The sequence below is a fragment of the Mirounga leonina genome, unplaced genomic scaffold, assembly GCF_011800145.1.
Source record: "Mirounga leonina isolate KUSES-001 unplaced genomic scaffold, KU_Mleo_1.0 Mir_173, whole genome shotgun sequence".
Classification (NCBI taxonomy): domain Eukaryota; kingdom Metazoa; phylum Chordata; class Mammalia; order Carnivora; family Phocidae; genus Mirounga; species Mirounga leonina.
Genome location: NW_023270447.1, coordinates 81,932,893 through 81,952,023, shown reverse-complemented (window position 1 = coordinate 81,952,023; position 19,131 = coordinate 81,932,893). Strand labels below are relative to the sequence as shown.

General features: G+C 45.4%; 1 protein-coding gene across 3 annotated transcripts in view; it reads left to right on the top strand.

Moving 5' to 3' along the window:
* Positions 1–1,595: 1,595 nt before the first annotated feature.
* PADI4 (peptidyl arginine deiminase 4) overlaps positions 1,596–19,131 on the top strand; it is a 40,893-nt gene continuing 23,357 nt past the window's right edge. For all 3 annotated transcript variants that reach the window (XM_035019665.1, XM_035019664.1, XM_035019663.1), the window contains exon 1: positions 1,596–1,756. In XM_035019665.1, coding sequence (XP_034875556.1) covers positions 1,665–1,756 — 92 coding nt within the window. In that variant the 5' untranslated portion in view covers positions 1,596–1,664. The remainder of the gene's footprint in view (positions 1,757–19,131) is intronic.

Genomic DNA, 19,131 nt, shown 5'->3' with positions numbered 1-19,131 from the left:
CGGAGGGCAGCAACCTCCTCACTGGTCTCCCCGCGGTTGATTCTCCCGCAGCAACCAGACAGATCAGACTGTGGGCCTCCTCTGCTCAAAATATCCCCATGTCTCCCCATGTCACTTGGGGTAGATGCCAAAGTCCTCACAACTCCTGCAAGGCCTTTTGTGACCCGCGCCCCCACCTCCTAGCACTGCCCTCCCTCCCTCCTCCTCCTCCACTGCCTTCCAGCCCCTCCCCAGGCATGTCCCTGCCTCAGGGCCTTTGCATCTTCTCCCCCAAATATCCACATTGTCACCTCCCTCTAGTCTGCTCAGATGTCCCCTCCTCGGACCACCCTATTTGAAATGGCAATCCACCCCTTGCCATGCCCTATTGTTTCACTTTTCCACAATGCTAACATACTATGTAATTCCTTATTATATTTATTGCCTATTGGCTATCTCTTTCTAGTAACAAAGCTCTGTGAAGGCAGGATATTTGTCTTTGTTCACTTTGTATCCTCGGTGCCCCGAAAAGGACCTAGCAAACAGTAGGCAATCAAGAAATATTTGTGGATTTAATAAAACTACTTTAGGTTTGTTCTCTCTGCGGCTTATTCATAGCCAATGCAAACCCCCAAATGCTGAAGAAAAACGGGGGAAAAAGGAAAGATAGAAAATCACCCCAGGAGACCTTATGCTTGGGGTAGAGCCCGGCCCCTGCGGCTGACTTGCTGTGTGACAGGGGGCATGCCACAGCCCTCTCTGTGCCTTAGTCTCCTGTGCCCAGGATGACCGGATCTGGTGGTGAGGGCCTTCTCAAGTCTGGCAGTGGACAGCCCCCTCCCCCAGCTTCCATCCGAAGCTCAAACTAGTCCTAATCCTGTGACCACCTGGAGAAAGTGGGTTTGTTAAGACCTGCTGTGTGGACGTGCTGGAGCGTCAGGTGGCCACATCATCTGCTGGCACAGAAGATGGGCTCCGAGCCTCAAGAAGGAGGTCTGGGGCCCGGATGCCAAATCTACCCATTGTGGAGCCTTGTGAGTATTACTTGGCTTCTCTGTGCCTCAGTTTCTTCTGTAACATGGGAATCATAGTGACTGTGACCTCAGACAGCTGCCGCGAGGACCAGGTGGGGGAATAATGATAGCGTTTACCCCACAAGCCTGCCTCAGTGGGTCAGTCCACATGAGGGGCAGAGAGAGCTACCTGATGCACAGAAGGTGAGCTGTCACATGGGTGGCCCAGCCTGGGGAGACCCGTCCCAAGCCAGCTTGGTCCTCGAGTGTGTAGCTCAGGGGTGACCCCTAGCTACAATCTCCCGAGCTCCCTGCATTTCTTGCCTCTTCCTCTCTGATACCCATGTTGGATGGACCCAGGTGTTCACGGCCCCAGGTGCGCAGGGGGCTGTGACATGAGGACCCAGACCTGCACCCCCAGGCTTCCTGAGCCCCTGGCCCTTCCCAGGAGACTGACAGAGCCAGCCTGCCGTGACTCTGGCATTGACACTCACGAGGGTCGGAGGGGCAGCTCCTGGGCTGGGAGAGTGGAGAGAGTACCCGCCCCGGGAGCTGAGTGGGGAGGGGCTAAGCGGCCTGTAAACCACAGGTGCTGACTCATGGCTCTGCTGGGCCGTATAAAGGAACCAGCCAAGGGAATTCCTGCAACTGGAGGGACAGGCTGGCGGGACTATGGCCCAGGGCGCAGTGATCCATGTGACCCCGGGGCAGTCCATCTATGCCGTGTGTGTGCTGGGCACCGAGACTCCGCTGGATGTCTACGGGTGAGCAGGGACATTCTGGGGGCGGGGGACAGGCCCACTGACGACACAGGACATGTGGTTGGCTCAGGCTTCGGGCTGCAGCCTCTGTAGCCGTTGCCCGGGGAGAAGCTGGAGGGGTTAGACCTGAGTGGTCCTGGGATGAGCCTGGACTCAAGGCGAGGGTTCCCCAGGGCCTCACCACAGATGAATTATCACAGGGCAGACAGGACCCTCTCCTTTCAGCATTGAGGCAATGGAGCTCAGAGAGGGTGTGTGACTTGCCCGAGGTCACACAGCAGGTGTGCCCTGGAAGGAAGGCTAGGCCCTAGACTTCATGACCCACACCTGGTTGCTGATGCAGTTTGTTATCTCCCCACCTCTCAGCCAAGCCTCCCTCCACGGGTGCGTAATAACCCACGTGTGATGGGACAGGCTCTGGCGTGGGAGAGGCTGACGTGGGAAACCTGTCCCTGCTGTTGGCCATCTGGGGGGCCTTGGCCAACTGAGCCTCAGGTCCCTCATCTGTGAAATGGGGTAATACCCGCTCCATAGGGTGGTTGGAGGGATTAAACGTGAAAGACCATGGAAGTATGTAATTACTTAGCACATAGCTGGACATATTGCTGGTGGTTATTCATCCATCCGTCCATCCATCCACCCAACAAATACCAACTGAACACCTACTATGTGCTGAGCCTGCACCAGGCTCTGGTTACACAAAATGGTCTAGCGACGTTCGGCAAGTGGACATGGTTAGTGTCATTGTCATCAGTAATAGTAGTGGCCCCCGGCTTCCTTCCTCCCAGGCTGGACATCTGTGGTCCTAGTATGGTGCCCACACGAGTGTCTGGGACATTTCTTTCAAAGTGTCACTGGCTGTCGGACCCTGGGCCATGGTAGAGTGGCAGTAAAAGTCTGGGGTGGGGGGCCGTCTGGAGCTGTGGAAGGGAGGCAGGAGACAGAGAGGTCGAGGGATGAAGGAGAGAGACGGGCCGATGTCATCTGAAGCCACCTGACTCTTCTGAGAGTGAGCTCCTCCTTCAGTGAGACATTCCACGCGCCGCCCACTTCCCACGACAACGGCTGATGTTTCCACCCCACTGCCTACACATAACTCATTCATCAGCCTTATGAGGCAGGCAGGGCTCTTCTTCCCATTTTACAGAAGGGATAGCTGAGGCTCTGCGAGGTCCAGTAAGCCCCAGAAGCCACCACGGCTCGTAGGTGAGGGAGCCAGGATTCAAACGCAGGCAGCCTGGCTCTGGGACCCCGCCCCCGTGCTTCCTACCTGCTCTTAACAGCCCCCCGGCCTGCACTGTCATCCCACCTCCTGTGCAGCCACCAGCCTGACTGTGGCCTGAATTCTCTTGCGGAAACACGGATGGGGTTGGCACCACCTCCTCCACAGCGCTGCTCCCCTGACCTCCTCCCAGCACACACGTGTTCCACACCCCTGCCCCAGCCATGCCCTCTGCCACTGGGCTCAGAGCCCCCAGGAGTACAAAGGGCCATAGACACAGGAGCAGACCCAGGGGGGTGGGCACCACGTCCAGAGCTGCCCTTACAAACGCTGCTTGTGATTTTCATCCTGCATTTGGAAAGTTCTTTTCCTGTAATGGGAAGCACATTGATTATATTCAGACAGAATCCCACTGACTTGAGATGAATATTGAAACCCATCGAGGGCTTTCTGTGATGCTTGTGGCTGGAGTCAGGGAGGTATCATGTCCCCGGCTACTGTGTGCCAGGTCCTCCTGTGATTTCTCATGAACATCGTGCCCATTTTAGAGATGAGTAAACTGAGGTTTCAGGGTCATGCAAATTCAAGGTGACAAAGCCAGGAAATTCAAACCCAGGACTGTCTGACCCCAAACTCACTCGCTTCCCTAGCACCCATGGCCTCTTGAGTGCTGTGGCGCTGGCCTCTCTGGGCACTGCTGCCTGGTTGGTGGAGCTCACACAGCTTCCAGAGGGCTTGGAAGGCCTGGAATGGGTGTGGGGGTCCGGAAGTTGCCAACCACGGAAGACGGCGGGCGTTCTGATGCTGCAGTCAGGGGGTTTGCCCTCTTCCTCCCAGTGTCTCCTTCTCAGCAGATGGCCACTCAGTGTGAAAGCAGGGAGCATGGGCAAGTCTCTGAGCCTCAGTTTACCCATTTGTAAAATGGGAACATTAACATGCACGCTGCTGGGGTGTGGTGAGGCTTAAACCACACATGGCCAGCTGAGTGTCCGCAGAGCAGTCCCCCTTCCCGTAAGGATTGTGTGAGCCACTGAATGTGAGAGTTGCAGACGCTAGGTGCTATCCAGCCTGGGACCGTTGGGAAGGAAATGCTGAATTCAGGAGTTGGAGGGATGCGGTCACTTGTCTGGGGCTCAAGCTCTCAGTGCTGCCTCTGCAGAAATTACAGGAAGATCAGCTCCGGATTGTCTTATAACAGCACGCATGGTTGCTCCCCCCATTCACAGTGAAAACCCCCTTCTGTTTATGAAAGTCCCTTGTTTAGGGACCTGAGAGGGCCTGGAAAACAGCCAAAGGAAAGAACATACATTCCAGGTCCAATCCCAGTGGTGCCACTTCCCAGCTGGGCCTCACTGCTCTGAGCCTCAGTTTCCCCCTCTGGCAGAGAGGGTGGTTATCAAGCCCTGGCAGGTGGCAGACCCGCTGGTCTGCACCCTTCTCCCCGCCCCTGGTGAGAAGCCATGTGGGGCCGAGCGAGCTGAGTGAACAGGCCACAGGCCAGGCGCTGTGGCTGCCCCCACCTTGGTCCCCAGTCTCAGTCTTCCCATTGTTGATTGGGTCCCTTCTTCATTTTCCTGCTGTACTAAACACACAGCGTGTCCCTCTCTTGTCCCCTCCTCCTGCCATGGCACCTGGGCGGCTGGGGAGGCCTGGCTTCTCACCTCGGCTTTGTGGGCATGAACTTGAACAGCTGTGCACAGACTTTGGCAGAGAAACAAGGGCGTTTCCTACATTTCGGTCTGTCCAGGTCAGTGTGTAACCCGCAGAAAGGCCCCTGGTTCCAGTGCGGCGCCCCTCAGCCAGGAACTCCTGTCGGGCACAGGCTGAGTGCCCCGTCACTACTGAGTGGCCCCCAAACCTCACAACAACCTAGGAAGCGAGGAAACCTCATTTCCATGAGACCAGGCTTCCCTCATGACCCAAGTCATGTAGCCTGTCCGGAGTGGCCCAAGCTGGTCCACCACTCTCCAGCCCTCGGAGACGGCCTGCTGCACCCCCCGTCCCCTGTCCCCCGGGCTGGCCTGGGACTTCCCGTGGGGCACCCCTGCTGGCCTGCAGGCAAGTGTCTGAGCACAGGCTGCTCTGGGGGCTGGAGCCAGAGGCCCGAGCCATGGTTGGTATACCTGGCTGGCTGGTATAGACAGATAGGGCCCCTGCGCTGGGCTGTGCGGTGCAGTGGGAGGGGTAGTTCAAGGACTCTGTCCACACTGACCCTGGCTATCTCCCCAATCCAGAGAGTCAGCGCACCAAGGCCCAGGTCAGTGTCCCCCTAGGGAATGACAACCCAGCCATCCTGCTCCTGGCCCCCATTGTAGGTGGACCAGGCTGGGAGCACGTGGTAAAGCCAGTGCCTACACCGAGGGGTGGGGACAGGCAGGGACACCCATTAGTGGAGTTCAGTAGATGTGGATTGGTGTCCTTGTCAAGGAAGACTTGGGGGAGTCCGCAATGGGACCCCAGATCCTCTGGCTGAGGAAATCACCCTCCTCCTAGCCAGGAGCCCCTGGGACCCCAGAGCTTGCCCCCACCCCCACCACCCGTTCCCCCAGCTGAAGGTCTGGCACACAGCGTGGCCACGCAACCTGGGGCAGGTGTAGGGGTGCCATGAGGGGCTCAGTGTGCCTGCAGTGTGGGGAGAATGTAGGGGTGGGGCTGGTGTATGAAGGGCGCTGGCACCATGCCGACCGACCCTTCTCTGACAGAGCAGAGAAGTGCAATGCCTAAAGCTGAGCTTGGAGGTGTCTTCAGCCCTCTGCCTCAGTTCCCTCACCTGTGAAATGGAGAGAAGCTCAGCACCTACCTGGCATGTTGATGGTGAAAACTGAATGAGCCGATGTATGGAAAGAATGTGTACAGGGCCTGGAGCAGTGTGAATGCCCTATAAATGCCCGCCATTCCTGAAGGCTAAGAACTTGAGCTTGACTTTGTGTGGATGGCATGAGGGCCTGAGCTGGGGATGGGGGTGGGGTGGGTGTGGGTGTGGCACCACATGAAAGGAAATTGGGAACAGAGACTAGGAGAGTGTTGGTTTCATCTACTTCTTGGTTCTTCAAAAATGACTTAAAAAATTTGTCTCCTGAAAAAAAATAATCAAAATGTAATATGGGGGCACTAACTGCTAGGATAAATGAGGCAGAAGAGAGAATCAGTGATATAGAAGACCAAATGATGGAAAATAAAGAAGCTGAGAAAAAGAGAGATAAACAACTACTGGATCACGAGGGCAGAATTCGAGAGATAAGCGATACCATAAGACGAAACAACATTAGAATAATTGGGATCCCAGAAGAAGAAGAAAGAGAGAGAGGGGCAGAAAGTATAATGGAGCAAATTATAGCAGAGAACTTCCCTAAATTGGGGAAGGAAACAGGCATCAAAATCCAGGAAGCACAGAGAACCCCTCTCAAAATCAATAAAAATAGGTCAACACCCCGACATCTAATAGTAAAACTTACGAGTCTCATAGACAAAGAGAAAATCCTGAAAGCAGCTCGGGAGAAGAGATATGTAACCTACAATGGTAGGAACATTAGATTGGCAACAGACCTATCCACAGAGACCTGGCAGGCCAGAAAGGACTGGCAGGATATATTCAGAGCATTAAATGAGAAAAATATGCAGCCAAGAATACTATATCCAGCTAGGCTGTCATTGAAAATTGAAGGAGAGATAAAAAGCTTCCAGGACAAACAAAAACTAAAGGAATTTGCAAACACAAAACCCAGCCCTACAAGAAATCTTGAAAGGGGTCCTCTAAGCAAAGAGAGACCCTAAAAGCAACATAGACCAGAAAGGAACACAGACGATATACAGTAACAGTCACCTTACAGGCAATACAATGGCACTAAATTCCTATCTTTCAATAGTTACCCTGAATGTAAATGGGCTAAATGCCCCAATCAAAAGACACAGGCTATCAGATTGGATTAAAAAACAAGACCCATCGATATGCTGTCTGCAAGAGACTCATTTTAGAACCAAAGACACCCCCAGATTGAAAGTGAGGGGGTGGAAAACCATTTACCATGCTAATGGACACCAAAAGAAAGCTGGGGTGGCAATCCTTATATCAGACAAATTAGATTTTAAACCAAAGACTGTAATAAGAGATGAGGAAGGACACTATATCCTACTTAAAGGGTCTATCCAACAAGAAGATCTAACAATTGTAAATATCTATGCCCCTAACATGGGAGCAGCCAATTATATAAGGCAATTAATAACAAAAGCAAAGAAACACATCGACAACAATACAATAGTAGTGGGGGACTTTAACACCCCCCTCACTGAAATGGACAGATCGTCTAAGCAAAAGATCAACAAGGAAATAAAGACTTTAAATGACACACTGGACCAAATGGACTTCACAGACACATTCAGAACATTCCATCCCAAAGCAACAGAATACACATTCTTCTCTAGTGCCCATGGAACATTCTCCAGAATAGATCACATCCTAGGTCATAAATCAGGTCTTAACCGGTACCAAAAGACTGGGATCATTCCCTGCCTATTTTCAGACCACAATGCTTTGAAACTAGAACTCAATCACAAGAGGAAAGTCGGAAAGAACTCAAATACATGGAGGCTAAAGAGCATCCTACTGAAGAATGAATGGGTCAACCAGGAAATTAAAGAAGAATTTAAAAAATTCATGGGAACCAATGAAAATGAAAACACAACTATTCAAAATCTTTGGGATGCAGCAAAGGCAGTCCTAAGAGGAAAATATATAGCAATACAAGCCTTTCTCAAGAAACAAGAAAGGTCTCAAGTACACAATCTAACCCTAAACCTAAAGGAGCTGGAGAAAGAACAGCAAATAAAGCCTAAACCCAGCAGGAGAAGAGAAATAATAAAGATCAGAGCAGAAATCAATGAAATAGAAACCAAAAGAACAGTAGAACAGATCAATGAAACTAGGAGCTGGTTCTTTGAAAGAATTAACAAGATTGATAAACCCCTGGCCAGACTTATCAAAAAGAAAAGAGAAATGACCCAAATCAACAAAATCATGAATGAAAGAGGAGAGATCACAACCAACACCAAAGAAACACAAACAATTATAAGAACATATTATGAGCAACTCTATGCCAGCAAATTAGATAACCTGGAAGAAATGGATGCATTCCTAGAGATGTATCAACTACCAAAACTGAACCAGGAAGAAATAGAAAACCTGCACAGACCTATAAACACTAAGGAAATTGAAGCAGTCATCAAAAATCTCCCAAAAAACAAAAGCCCAGGGCCAGATGGCTTCCCAGGGGAATTCTACCAAACATTTCAAGAAGAATTAATACCTATTCTTCTGAAACTGTTCCAAAAAATAGAAATGGAAGGAAAACTTCCAAACTCATTTTATGAGGCCAGCATTACCTTGATCCCAAAACCAAAGACCCCATCAAAAAGGAGAATTACAGACCAATATCCTGATGAACATGGATGCAAAAATTCTCACCAAAATACTAGCCAATAGGATCCAACAGTACCTTAAAAGGATTATTCACCACGACTAAGTGGGATTTATCCCTGGGCTGCAAGGTCGGTTCAACATCCGCAAATCAATCAACGTGATACAATACATTAACAAAAGAAAGAACAAGAATTATATGATCCTCTCAATAGATGCAGAAAAAGCATTTGACAAAGTACAGCATCCTTTCTTGATCAAAACTCTTCAGAGTATAGGCATAGAGGGTACATACCTCAATATCATAAAAGCCATCTATGAAAAACCTACAGCGAGTATCATTCTCAATGAGGAAAAACTGAGAGCTTTCCCCCTAAGGTCAGGAACGCGGCAGGGATGTCCACTATCACCACTGCTATTCAACATAGTATTGGAAGTCCTAGCCACAGCAATCAGACAACAAAAAGAAATAAAAGGCATCCAAATCGGCAAAGAAGAAGTCAAACTCTCACTCTTTGCAGATGATATGATACTTTATGTGGAAAACCCCAAAGACTCCACCTCAAAACAGCTAGAACTCATACAGGAATTCAGTAAAGTGGCAGGATATAAAATCAATGCACAGAAGTCAGTGGCATTCCTATACACCAACAACAAGACAGAAGAAAGAGAAATTAAGGAGTCGATCCCATTTACAATGGCACCCAAAACCATAAGATACCTAGGAATAAATCTAACCAAAGAGGCAAAGGATCTGTACTCAGAAAACTATAAAATACTCATGAAAGAAATTGAGGAAGACACAAAGAAATGGAAAAACTTTCCATGCTCATGGATTGGAAGAACAAATATTGTGAAGATGTCAATGCTACCTAGAGCAATCTACACATTCAATGCAATCCCCATCAAAATACCATCCACTTTTTTCAAAGAAATGGAACAAATAATCCTAAAATTTGTATGGAACCAGAAAAGACCCCGCATAGCCAGAGGAATGTTGAAAAAGAAAAGCAAAGCTGGCAGCATCACAATTCCAGACTTCTATCTCTATTACAAAGCTGTCATCATCAAGACAGTATGGTACTGGCACAAAAACAGGCACATAGATCAATAGAACAGAATAGAGAGCCCAGAAATGGACCCTCAACTCTATGGTCAACTAATCTTTGACAAAGCAGGAAAGAATGTCCAATGGAAAAAAGACAGTCTCTTCAGCAAATGGTGTTGGGAAAATTGGATAGCCACATGCAGAAGAATGAAACTGGACCATTTCCTTACACCACACACAAAAATAGACTCCAAATGTTTGAAAGACCTCAATGTGAGACGGGAGTCCATCAAAATCCTAAAGGAGAACACAGGCAGCAACCTCTTTGACCTCAGCCGAAGCAACTTCTTCCTAGAAACATTGCCAAAGGCAAGGGAAGCAAGGGCAAAAATGAACTATTGGGACTTCATCAAGATAAAAAGCTTTTGCAAAGCAAAGGAAACAGTCAACAAAACCAAAAGACAACTGACAGAATGGGAGAAGATATTTGCAAATGACATATCAGATAAAGGGCTGGTATCCAAAATCTATAAAGAACTCATCAAACTCAACACCCAAAGAACAAAGAATCCAATCAAGAAATGGGCAGAAGACATGAACAGACATTTTCCTAAAGAAGACATCCAAATGGCCAACAGACACATGAAAAAGTGCTCAATATCTCTCGGCATCAGGGAAATCCAAATCAAAACCTCAATGAGATACCACCTCACACCAGTCAGAATGGCTAAAATTAACAAGTCAGGAAACGACAGATGTTGGCGGGGATGTGGAGAGAAGGGAACCCTCCTACACTGTTGGTGGGAATGCAAGCTGGTGCAGCCACTCTGGAAAACAGTATGGAGGTTCCTCAAAAAGCTGAAAATAGAGCTACCATATGATCCAGCAATTGCACTACTGGGTATTTACCCCAAAGATACAAAAGTAGGGATCCGAAAGGGTACGTGCACCCCGATGTTTATAGCAGCAATGTCCACAATAGCCAAACTGTGGAAAGAGCCAAGATGTCCATCGACAGATGAATGGATAAAGAAGATGTGGTGTATATATACACAATGGAATATTATGCAGCCATCAAAAGGAATGAGATCTTGCCATTTGCAACAATGTGGATGGAACTGGAGGGTATTATGTTGAGAGAAATAAGTCAAACAGAGAAAGACATGTATCATATGACCTCACTGATATGAGGAATTCTTAATCGCAGGAAACAAACTGAAGGTTGCTGGAGTGGGGGATGGGGTGGAAGGGATGGGGTGACTGGGTGATAGACACTGGGGAGGGTATGTGCTCTGGTAAGTGCTGTGAATTGTGCAAGACTGTTGAATCTCAGATCTGTACCTCTGAAACAAATAATGCCATATATGTTAAGAAAAAAAAAAAGAAGAAGAAGAAGAAGGTAGCAGGAGGGGAAGAATGAAGGGGGGGAAATCGGAGGGGTAGACGAACCATGAGAGACGATGGACTCTGAAAAACAAACTGAGGGTTCTAGAGGGGAGGGGGGTGGGAGGATGGGTTAGCCTGGTGATGGGTATTGAGGAGGGCACATTCAGCATGGAGCACAGGGTGTTATGCACAAACAATGAATCATGGAACACTACATCTAAAACTAATGATGTAATGTATGGGGATTAACATAAGAATAAAAAAATTTTTAAAAAATGAAAAAAAAATAATCAAAATGTCCATCAATGATTGTCCCTAAGTGGTAAGATTCCATTCTTTTCTAGGCAATTTTTCTTTCCTTCCTTCCTTCCTTCCTTTCTTCCTTCCTTCCTTCCTTCCTTCCTTCCTTCCTTCCTTCCTTCCTTCCTTCCTTCCCTCCCTCCCTCCCTCCCCTCCTTCCCTCCTTCCCTCCTACCTTCCTCCCTATCTGCCTCTTTCCTCCTGTCTTCCTTGTTAGTCCTATATTAGCTATTGATCACTGTGGGACAAATTGCCCCCAAACCCGGCGGCTTGAAACAGTAGTGGTTATTATCTTACCGTTTCTGTGGGGCAGGACTCCTGTGTGGCTTAGCTGGGTCCTCTGCCTTGGGTCTCAGTGGCTGTGGTCAAGATGCCAGCGCAGCTGTAGTCATGTTGAGGCTTGGCTGAGGCAGGCTCCGCTTCCAAGCTTACCCATGTCATTGTCCGCAGCTTACTCCATCAAGATGAGGAAGCCAAGGAGAGGGGAGACAGAGAGAGAGAGAGAAAGAGACAGAGAGAGAGAGAGAGAGAGAGAGAGAGAGAGAGAAGACGTCTTTTGTAACCTTATCATAGAATGGACAGCTCATTCCTTTAGCCATTTCCCATTGGCTAGAAGGCCGTCACAAGGCCCTTCCCACCTTCCTGAGGAGGGATTTACACGAGGGCATGAGCACCAGAGGTGGGGATTGTTGGGGGCCATCTTTGAAGTCTGCCTATCACAGACTTTTCCAGTGTTTTCCTAATTCTCTATAAGGAATACATGTAGCTTTTGATACAGAGATTAAGAACTTTATGGCAAAAATAAAAATAGAAAACACAACCATAACACTCGTGTCTTTGCGACCTTGGGGAGCAAGCTCTGCCTCTCCAGGGAGCCTCCGTTGTGGTTTGAATCTGCTACAAAGCCCTAGTCCCCCCACGATTTGTGGGTCACTCACTGTTGCAGAAAGGACTGCGCTGAACGTTCCCGGACATGTCTCCTGGCGGACATGTGCCAGGGATACTCTGGGGTGTCTGCCTTGCGGTGGATTGCTGGGTTTGGAGTGGGCCGATGTCTGACTTTGTAAGAGAACACCAAGTTGTTTTACAGAGTGGTAAACTTCACACTCCCATGAGCAGTGTTAGAGTTGCCTTTGAATTGTATTGTCCACAGTGTTATTTTTCACCAATCCAGCCGGTGTATGCCCCTGTTCCACTCTAGCCTGGATATTTTCATTTTCTTACTTATGAGTGAGATAGAGTGCCTCTTCACATGTTTATTATCCTTTTCTGTTGCAAGCTCTCTGAATGTCTGTTCATATCTTTGGCTATTTTTTTCTATTGAGTTATCTTTTTCATATAAAAATAAAAAAAAATTTATTTGTATGACAGAGAGAGACACAGTGAGAGCAGGAACACAAGCAGGGGGAGTAGGAGAGGGAGAAGCAGGCCTCCCGCCGAGCAGGGAGCCCGATGCGGGACTCGATCCCAGGACCCTGAGATCATGACCTGAGCCGAAGGCAGACGCTTAATGACTGAGCCACCCAGGCGCCCACAAATAAAATATTTTTTAAAAAGGCATAATCCAGAAAAGAAAAGAAAGAATTGATAAGTTGGACTTTATTAAAATTTAAAAGTTCTGCTCTAAAAAGGACTGTGAAGTGAATAAAAAAAGACAAACCACAGACTAAGAAAAATATTTACAAAAGATACATCTGATAAAAGATTGTTATCCAAAACATACAAAGAACAACAACAAACAACCTAGTTGAAAAATGGGCTAAAAATCTTTTTTTTAATTTTTATTTATTTATTTATTTATTTATTTATTTATTTATTTACTTACTTACTTACTTACTTGACAGAGATAGTGAGAGCAGGAACACAAGCAGGGGGAGTGGGAGAAGGAGAAGCAGGCTTCCCACTAAGCAGGGAGCCCGATGCGGGGCTCGATCCCAGGACCCCGGGATCATGACTTGAGCCAAAGGCAGACGCTTAACGACTGAGCCACCCAGGCACCCCTGGGCTAAAAATCTTAACAGACACCTCACCAAAGAAGGTACACAGATGGCAGGTAGGCCTCCACATGATATGTCATCCCGGCAATGCAAATTAAAACAACCATGAGATGCCACTTCACACCTATTAGAATGGCCAAAATCCAGAACACTGAGAGCACCAAATGCTGGAGAGGATGTGGGAGAACAGGAACTCTCATTTCCTCGCTGGTGATGATGCAAAATGGTACAGGCACTTTGGAAGATAGTTTGGTGGTTTCCTACAAAACTAAACATACTCTTCCCATATGGTTCAGCATTCCTACTCCTTGGTATTTACCCAAAGAGGTTGAAAACTTATGTCCACACAAAATTTGCCCACCGATGTTTATAGCATCTTTGTTCATAATTGCCAAAACTTGGAAGCAACCAAGAAGTCTTTCAGTACGTGAATGGATAAAGAAACTGTGGTCCATCCAGACAATGGAATATTATTCAATGCTAAAAAGAAATGAGCTATCAATGTTTATAGCATCTTTGTTCATAATTGCCAAAACTTGGAAGCAACCAAGAAGTCTTTCAGTACGTGAATAGATAAAGAAACTGTGGTCCATCCAGACAATGGAATATTATTCAATGCTAAAAAGAAATGAGCTATCAAGCCATGAAAAGACATGGAGGAACTCAAAGTGCATATTACTAAGAAAGAAGCCGATTTGAAAAGGCTACATACTGTATGATCCTGACTGCATGACATTCTGGAAAAGAAAACTACGGCAACAGTAAAAGATCAGTGGTTGCCAGAGGTTGGGGGAAGGAGGGATAAATAGGCAGAGCACAGAGGATTTTTTTTTAATAATTTTTTTTATTATGTTATGTTAGTCACCATACAGTACATCATTAGTTTTAGATGAAGTGTTCCATGATTCATTGTTTGTGTATAACACCCAGTGCTCCATGCAATACGTGCCCTCCTTAATACCCATCCCCTCCCCCCCTCCCCTCTAAAACCCTCAGTTTGATTCCCAGAGGCTATAGTCTCTCATGGTTCGTCTCCCCCTCTGATTTCCCCCTCCTTCATTTTTCCCTTCCTTCTCCTAATATCCTCCATGCTATTCCTTACGTTCCCCATAAATAAGTGAAACCATATGATAATTGTCTTTCTCTGTTTGACTTATTTCACTTAGCATAATCTCCTCCAGTTCCATCCATGTTGATGCAAATGTTGGGTATTCGTCCTTTCTGATGGCTGAGTAATATTCCATTGCATATATGGACCACATCTTCTTTATCCATTCATCTGTTGAAGGGCGTCTCGGCTCTTTCCACAGTTTGGCTATTGTGGACATTGCTGCTATGAACATTGGGGTGCATATGGTCCTTCTTTTCACTGCATCTGTGTTTTTGGGCAAATACCCAGTAGTGCAATTGCTGGGTCATAGGGTAGCTCTATTTTTAATTTTCTGAGGCACCGCCACACTGTTTTCCAAAGTGGCTGTACCAATTTGCATTCCCACCAACAGTGTAAGAGGGTTCCCCTTTCTCCACAACCTCTCCAACATTTGTCGTTTCTTGTCTTGTGAATTTTTGCCATTCTAACTGGTGTAAGGTGGTATCTCAATGTGGTTTTGATTTGAATTTCCCTGATGGCTAATGATGTTGAACATCTTTAAATGTGTCGGTTAGCCATTTGTATGTGTTCTTTGGAGAAGAGTCTGTTCATGTCGTCTGCCCATTTTTTTGATGTGATTATTTGTTTTTTGGGTTGAGTTTGAGAAGTTCTTTATAGATCTTGGATACCAGCCCTTTATCTGTAGTGTCATTTGCAAATATTTTCTCCCATTCTGTGGGTTGTCTCTTCGTTTTGTTGACTGTTTCCTTTGCTGTGTCAAGCTTTTTATCTTGATGAAGTCCCAAAAGTTCATTTTCGCTTTTGTTTCCCTTGGCTTTGGAGATGTGTTTTGAAAGAAGTTGCTGTGGCCAATGTCAAAAAGGTTACTGCCTATGTTCTCCTCTAGGATTTTGAAGGATACTTTATCCAGCAAGGCTGTCATTCAGAATGGATAGAGAGACAAGGAGCTTCCAAGACCAGCAGAAACTGAAAGAATGTGTGACCACCAAGCTGGCCCTGCAAGAAATATTAAGGGGGGTGGTTCTATAAAAGGAGAAAGACCCCAAGAGTGATATAGATCAGAAATTTACAGAGACAATCTATAGAAACAAGGACTTCACAGGCAACATGATGACAATAAAATCCTGTCTTTCAATAACACTCTCAACGTGAATGGCCTAAATGCTCCCATGAAATGGCACAGGGTTGCAGATTGGATAAAAAGACATGACCCATCCATATGCTGTCTACAAGAGACTCATTTTGAACCTACAGATACATCCAGACTGAAAGTGAAAGGATGGAGAACTATTTTTCATGCCAACAGACCTCAAAAGAAAGCTGGGGTAGCAATTCTCATATCAGACAAATTAGATTTTAAGCTAAAGACTGTAGGTAGAGATACAGAAGGACACTATATCATTCTTTTTTTTTTTTCTTTAAGATTCCATTTATTTGAGAGAGAGAGAGAATGAGAGAGAGCATGAGAGGGGAGAGGTCAGAGGGAGAAGCAGACTCCCCGCTAAGCAGGGAGCCCGATGTGGGACTCGATCCCGGGACTCCAGGATCACGACCTGAGCCGAAGGCAGTTGCTTAACCAACTGAGCCACCCAGCTGCCCCAGGACACTATATCATTCCTAAAGGGTCTATCCAACGAGAGGATCTAACAATTGTAAATATCTATGCCCCCAACATGGGAGCAGCCAACTACATATGCCAACTGTTAACCAAAATAAAGAGACATATTGATAATAATACACTAATAGTAGGAGACCTCAACACTCCACTCTCAGCAATAGACAGATCATCTAAGCAGAAAATCAACAAAGAAACAAGAGCTTTGAATGACACACTGGACCAGATGGACCTCATAGCTATATACAGAACATTCTACCCTAAAACAACAGAATGCTGTTTCTTCTTGAACGCACATGGAACTTTCTCCAGGATAGACCACATACTGGGTCACAAATCAGGTCTCAACCGATACCAAAAGATTGAGATTATTCCCTGCATATTCTCAGACCATAATGCTTTGAAAGTGGAACTCAATCACAAGCACAGAGAATTTTTAGGGCGATGACACTACTCTGTATGATACCATAATGGTGGATACATGTCGTTATGCATACATTTGTTTAAATTCATAGAATGTACAACACCAAGAGTGAAATGTAAACTGTGGAGTTTGGGTGATTATGATGTATCGATGTAAGCCTATCAATTTTAATGAATGTACCACTCCAGTGGCTGATGCTGATAATGGGGGAGGCTGTGCATGGGGGTGGGGGGCAGGAGATGTATGGGAAATCTTTGTACATTCCTCTCAATTTTGCTGTGAACCTAAAACTTCTCTAAAAAGTAAAATCTATTTAAAAAAAAATTCAAATTTTTGCCTTTCATTTTTAAGTCTTAAATCCACCTGGAGCTTGTTTTTGTATATGGTATGAGGATGGGATCAATTTAATTATTTATCTAATTTAACTATTTTCCATATGAGCAAGCAATTGTCCTGGCACCATTTGTTACATAATCTTCCCTTTGCCCGGTTATCTACAAGATCACTTCTGTCACAGGTCAAGGAGAATCTCTCTTAAGTTACATCTGTCATTTGTCCCTGCCTGAGCCATTATAGCACCATCCATGGCTTCCTGGTAACTCATACCTGGTAGAGCAAGTCCCTTACCTTTTGCTTCTTTTCCTTAAGGAGTACTTTAACTGTCTCAGTCCCTTGGTTTTCCATGTCAATCTTGGAATCAACTTGTCAAGTTCCATGATATGCTCTGGAATTCCATTGAATATATCAATTCATTTGGAGGGAATTCATACATTAATGATAATAAGCCTTCCTCACCATGTTTGTGGTATTTCTATTAATTTGGGTCTTCTCTAATGCTTTCAATAGGTTTGGTTTTCTCCATAAAATCCTTACATATCTTTTGTTAGATTTATCCTAGGTACTTTACAGTATTTTTTCCTAATGTAAATTATATCTGCTTGTAAAAATTATTTTTCTAACTATTTACTGCTGGTGTACAGAAATGCAACTAGTTTTTGCCTTTCCACCTTACTACCTATCCTATTGAATTCTTAGTATTTCTTTTAAATTTAAGGTTTAAAATTTTGGGGGGGAGTTTGCAGATAATCATGCTGTGGGGTTTTTGTTACCTTTTATCAACTATCTACAAAATAATCTGCTTTTCCTGCAGTGATTTTTTTTTCATTTTTTAATTTTTGTTCCCTTGATCAATCTTGCCAGAGGTTTACCAGTTGTATTAGTCTGTTTTGGCTTTGTTGATTTACTTGTTTTATATTTCAGAGATTTCTACCATCTTTATTTTTTTTATTTTGGGAGATTACATTATATTTGATTTTTCTGTTTTTCCTTATATACTTATTTTTTAGCTTTTCTCTTCTTTTTAAAGATTGAGGCATTTAAGGCACAAAGCAACATCTTTAGCTCCCCCAAAAGTTTTGAAATGTAGTATTTTAACTATTGCTCAGTCTTAAGTATTATTATTTAATTTCCATTAATTGTCCATTGACTTGTAAGTTATCTAGAAGTCTGGTTTTAAAATTTCCAAATGTATGGGGCTTAAAAATGGACTTTATGTTAGTGACTCCTAACTGAGTTACATTCTGATCAAAGACTGTGCTACCTACAGTGTATGTGACCTATCCTTTAATATTTGTTGCGACTTGCTTTGATGGCTAACTATGTGATCAATGTTTTTTTTTTTTAATTTTAAAGATTTTATTTATTTATCTGAGAGAGAGAATGAGATAGAGAGAGCATGAGAGTGGGGAGGGTCAGAGGGAGAAGCAGACTCCCCGCCGAGCAGGGAGCCCAATGCGGGACTCGATTCCGGGACTCCAGGATCATGAACGGAGCCGAAGGCAGTCGCTTAACCAACTGAGCCACCCAGGCGCCCGTGATCAATGTTTTTTACTGATCCATGTGCACTTTGCTTGGGAAATTGTATATTCACTAGTTGTGGAGCAAGGAATTCTACATATGTGTACCAAATCAAGCTTATTAATTGTGTCACTAATTTTTTGTCTGCTTAATCTATTGTTTATTGAGAAAGAAGACTTGAAGTCTTCAACTATGATGACAGGTTTGTCAAATTCTCCCTATAGTTCTATCAGTTTTGCCTTATATGTATATTGGGGCTATGTTATTAGGTGCCTACAAGTTTAGAATATCTTCTGGGTGAATTGAACCTTAAATTATTAGGTTGTGATCCTCTCTATTGCTAATAGTGTGTTTTTTATCTAAAAATTAATTTTGTCTGATATTAATATACCCACCCCAGCCCTCTTTTGGTCAGTATTGGTTTAGTGTATGTTTTTCCTTTCCTGTAAATTTCATCTTTTCTGGATCTTTATATATATATTTTTAAGATTTTATTTATTTATTTGAGAGAGAGAGAATGAGAGACAGAGAGCACGAGAGGGAAGAGGGTCAGAGGGAGAAGCAGACCCCCCGCTGAGAAGGGAGCCTGATGTGGGACTCGATCCAGGGACTCCAGGGTCACGACCTGAGCCAAAGGCAGTCGCTTAACCAACTGAGCCACCCAGGCGCCCCTGGATCTTTATATTTTAGGTGTGCCTCTTATAAATATCATATAGATGAGTTTTGTTTCTTTATCTGAGTCAAAATTCTCTTTTAACTAGTAGCATTGATACACTGACATTTATTTTGATTATACATATATTTGGACTTGTTTTTACCTTTTTGGTATTTTTATTTGTACAATTTTTTCTTGGGGCACCTAGGTGGCTCAGTCAGTTAAGCATCTGTCTTCGGCTCAGGTCATGATCTTGGGGTCCTGGGTCAAGCACCGCGTTGGGCTCCCTGCTTAGCAGGGAGTCTGCTTCTCCTTCTCCCTCTACCCACCCCATCACTCGTGCTCTCTCT